Raw genomic sequence first — 4,635 nt, forward strand, 5'->3', positions numbered from 1 at the left:
GAGGTTGCAAGTATTAGTTCAGGCATTTCTGAAATATGGAGCATCCACTGGTAGAGAGAAGAGGAATACAGGAGGGATCACAGGGACGCTGCCTATTAATTCCTTGGGGCATCCTGATGCTCCTACCCATCTTCTATTTATCTCTGCTGTTGGCACTAAATTAATATTTTTACTCCTCAGGCTGCCAAAGCCCTAAGGCAGGTTCATGGCTGAACGATACATGGGGACAGGGAAGACTGAAAATGTCTCCCTTGAATAAATGGGTCATACTGTCACGCTCTGTTTTGTTTTGGTTTTTTTCCTAAGGGATGTTACTAAATCCAGTTTCTTGGTGCTCTACTTGAAGAACAAACCCTGAAAGTTCATATGGGGCAGAAATGGGAAGACATCCTGACTGCTCACTGAGATGTGGTAAGAGGAAGGGGAGAAAAAAACAACCCACAAAACCATTGCTTTTGTGAAGTCTGGCCGTGAGACTGATTATTCCGGAGATCTGCTGTGCTAGCATGGGCTGCAGGAGATGATAGAGATGCAACCCAGGCTTTGGAGGTCCTTTCTGCCTTGCATCAGATGCTCGGTGCTGACCTGAGCTGCTCCTCTTGCCTAAAAAGAACTGCTAAAAATGCTTTTTTTCTTTTTTTTTTCCCCCCAGACTGAGAAAGTGAAGAATATCAAGGCATAAGCAGCATAAAGTAGGTTTTGGTTAAAGCGCAGACAAGTATGGAAATGGCCAAACTGCCTGAAACAGAAGAGGATGGAGAATATGGTACGAGACATGGTACCGAAGGCTTTTCAGCCTGAAATAACCACTTTATTAAGGTATTTGAAGTGCTGAGGAGTGTCACTGCAAGGCCATCTTGGTACTGAAATGTGTCTGCAAGGATGGAGCTGGGTGTGACGATGCGGAGCTCCAGGTCCACCCGAGTGCCCTTGTGAGTGGGCAAGATTTGATGTAACAGGATTCAGAACCAAAAAAAGATGCTTAATTGGTATTTAATGCATCGTGAGCGTATTTTTGAAAGGTGTCAAAGCTGTATCGGGTCACTTGTGGAGGAGAGAGTGCTGTAACTGTGTGGAGAAAAACCCTAAACCTAATTATTTTATATGTACTAGGGATAAAATAGGCCACAGTTAATAGTTACTGATGCTTTATTCATAACCAGGTACCCTTGTTGCTCCAGTGCCATTGATTTTTACAGGGCGTAACTGTAATGAGTAATAAGTATGTTATGAAATAGCAATTTTTTTAAGCATCTATTTTTAAGAAGTGCTTTAATATTTTTTTATTGTTATTTTTGAAGCCTTGCACAATGATTAAAGTACTGAACTCAAGCCTTTGAGTTGTAAACTCTTGCAGGGGGGGGCTGTTTCACACCCCAGCTCGCGCGACAACCCCAGTAAAAGCTGTTCCTGAGCGCAGTCCCAGGATGGTGAGATCTGAACACGTGCCGCCCAGCAACGTCACCATGCAACGTCCCTGCCACCTGCCCATCGCCGTTTAGCTTGGGGCGTCCGCAGATTCCCTGGCTACAGACAGTTCGGGGGGCACAAAACACCCCAGTACAATGAGGAGGTTTAAAGAGCGTGAGTGTTTTACCCTCTGGTTTGGGGCAGCTTTCTCAGCCTGCATGGTGCCGCTTAGTCCCAGCCTTGAAAAAGCTGGAGGAAAGACATGGATGACACCCTTGCCTGTGTGAAAGGAAGGCTCCATTTTAATCATTTCCCTCTACTTGGGGCAGTTTGCGCCCTCTTTTGCATTTTCCATAGCTGCAGGCTTGGTTCAGCACGCACTGGTACTTGCAGGTTCCTGCCAAGAGCTGCAGTTGGGTTCATGTTCAGTAATCCCACACACCGGTGCCACCCCCGAGGTCCCTAAATAGGCAGCGTTGCTCCTAGAGGCACCAAACACTAGCCATCAGGTGGCATTTCATGACAAGATGTGATACTGCTGGAGCATCCCTGCAAATGGCACGCGGTGCCCTCGGAGCCACCCCAGGGATGTGCTGCTTTGCAGGCAGCTTTGGGCTTGGGGTACAAAGCACCGCTGGGTCATACAGGGAAGACCCCAGCATGGTTTTGCATCCCGAACACCTTCCCCAGACTGCAGGGAGGCCAGGTAGGCACAGGACAGCTGCCACCACTGCACTTGCTGCCCACCAGTTCCCACGCTGCACGACACAGGCCCCCCCCCTCCGCGCACATTTACGACCACTTGCATAGGTGGACAGCATTAGGAGCGAAAAGGGGGGGGGGGGGGGAGGGTGGGAAAAAAAATGCCTGCTTGCAATCTTCCCTCCCTCCAAGCCATCCCAAAAAGAAGCAAACTCATAGTAACAGGTCGCAAAGTGAAGTGAAAAGTATGTCTTTATTGTGCACGGAGCAAAGACTGCACCCATGGAATGGTCATCACTGTGCTCCTCAGCACCCGGCCCACAGTCGGCCACGCGCCGCAGTCCAGCACGACCCCTCCGGCGATGCTTCGCTCCCTCCTCACCCCATGGAAAAATTAGGCAGGAGGGTGTTTTCCTGCTGCCTGCCCTTCCCAGAGCCCTGGCCACAGTGCCCATCCTTCACCCTGCATCTGGTGGCTGCCGTGGCACACAGGAATTCCTAAAAAAGCAGCTGAAAAAATAGTGATACCCAAACAGCCTCTCCTGCGGTGTGCCGGGGACGAGCCACCCCCCTCTCTCTTTGGGCATTTCCCCCCCCAGGGCACATATTCCCTCCCGTGGGGCAGGGAGGGACCACGATGGCCACACACAGGCAGGAACACGCAGGCAGGGATGTGCAGGCAGCTGGGACTGATTTTAAAGAACAGTTTATTCACTCGCAAACAGACGGTCGCATCCCTTTGACCTAGCTTTAAAAACCCAGTGTGTACAAAGTCACAGTCACGGCTTGAAGAGCACAAGGCAGCACCCTCAGAAAAAAAACCAAAAAAAGTCATTAAAAGTCCCGGCGTTATGTACAGCTAAGTGCCAGCTCGAGTATTCACAACACAGTAACGTACTGCAATTAGTCGCTTAAAAGTAGTTCCCTTGAGAAACAACCTTCCGCTCCGGCAGGGCCGGAGTCCGTCCCGTCCCGTCTGTCCATCCGTCTGTCCGGTGATGCTCAGTGCCGCTGGCAGGTGTGGAGGCGGGAGGCATCAGTGGGGCCGTGCTCTCGCTGGAGGCGGCAGGCCAGCCCCTCAGCGCACTGGCACCGCTGGAAGATCTCCAGGCCGTGGGTGCCTTTCCGCCGGTGCCGGGTACACACCTGCCCCTCCCGCAGCACCGGCTTGCAGATTTTGGACCAGAAGTGACGGGCGCAGCACAGCCCGGAGGCGCAGTCGGAAGAGCGAAGGCAGAAGTCCCCTTCTTCACCTGCCAGGGGACAGCGTGGCACGTGCTCAGCCTGGGATGCTCCCGCGGGGGATGGTAGGGCAGGGGGGGCATCCCCCATGTGGGGGCAGTGAGGCAGGGTGGGCATTCCCCCCCCCGAGCAGGACAGCGGGGCAAGGGGAGCATCCCGGACTGACCCCATAGGGGGGCAGAAGAGGAGGGCGGACATCCCGGACCGACCCCACTAGGGACAGCGGAGCAGGGTGGGCATCCGAGACTGAGCCAAGGGACAGTGGGCCAGAGCGGGCATCCCAGCGCGACCCCGCTGAGGACCCCCTTACCTTTGGCCGTGGGGAGCCAGGCGGGAGCAGGCGTCCGTCGGGGCAGAGCCTCGGCGCCGACCTCGTCCAGCTCGGCAGCTCCGTGGGGAGGCTCCGGTGGGGCGCAGAGCCCTGCGGGAGGCAGCGGGGTGGCTGTCAGCCCCGGGCGGGACCCCCGACACCCCCTCCCGCGGACGCTCCCAGGGTGTCCCTCCCCTTCCTCCACCAGCGCTGCCGCCCCTCACCGTTGCTGCAGGTCGTGCCGGGGCAGCACATGGCGTCGCGCAGGCAGCGCTTGCGGCGTCTCCGGCAGGCGAGGCAGAGCGGGGCACCCCCGCCGCGGGCCGCCCCGCCGCAAAACTCCTCGGGGCCGCAGTCTTCGTCCTCGGCGCAGGGGAAAGGCTGGAGGGGGGGGGGCGGGGGAAGGGGAGGATGGATAGTAGAGAGTAAGCGGAGGGGGTCAGCGGGGCCGGCATCCCCACATCCCGGTGTCCTTCCCCCCCCCCCCCCAGCTCCGTCCCCGGTGCGTCCCTCCATCCCCGGTGCATCCCCGCTCCTACCTGCCGGGTGGCGGCCGGCGGCGGCTTGTTGCTGCCGTCGAAGGGGGCGGCGGGGGCGGCGCTGGCCTCGGCCGCCCCCCCCAGGGGGGGTCCCTTGATGGCGTTGGAGCTGAGGCCGCCGCCGGGCGCCGCCGCCCGCCCCGCCGGGGCCGCGCAGCTCAGCGCCGCCAGCAGCGCCACCAGCCCCCTCATCCTCGTCCCGTCCCCTCCCGGCCCCTCGTCCCCGGTAGCGTCCCCGTCGGCGGACTAGCTCCCGCGGCCCCCGAGCAGCAGCTACCTACGCTGCCCGCCGCCGCCTTTATACCCCCGGGGGCTGCCTCCTGCGCCCGCCCCCTCGGGGAGGAGGGCACGGCGGATGGGATTTCAAAGGGGCCCCCGGGGGGGTTGTGCCCCCAAAACCACCCCCCCACCCCGCCCCGAGGGCTCCGTCAT

At 58.0% G+C, this 4,635-nt stretch overlaps 1 protein-coding gene across 1 annotated transcript; it reads right to left on the reverse strand.

The window, feature by feature from the left end:
* Window positions 1-3,114: 3,114 nt before the first annotated feature.
* On the reverse strand, window positions 3,115-4,635 carry DKK1 (dickkopf WNT signaling pathway inhibitor 1). The gene is given in 6 exon segments (XM_074155132.1): window positions 3,115-3,365; window positions 3,665-3,775; window positions 3,889-4,045; window positions 4,204-4,409; window positions 4,412-4,610; window positions 4,612-4,635. Coding segments are annotated over 6 exon segments (948 nt in total).

The sequence above is a fragment of the Numenius arquata genome, chromosome 10 (assembly GCF_964106895.1).
Source record: "Numenius arquata chromosome 10, bNumArq3.hap1.1, whole genome shotgun sequence".
NCBI classification, from domain to species: Eukaryota; Metazoa; Chordata; class Aves; order Charadriiformes; family Scolopacidae; genus Numenius; species Numenius arquata.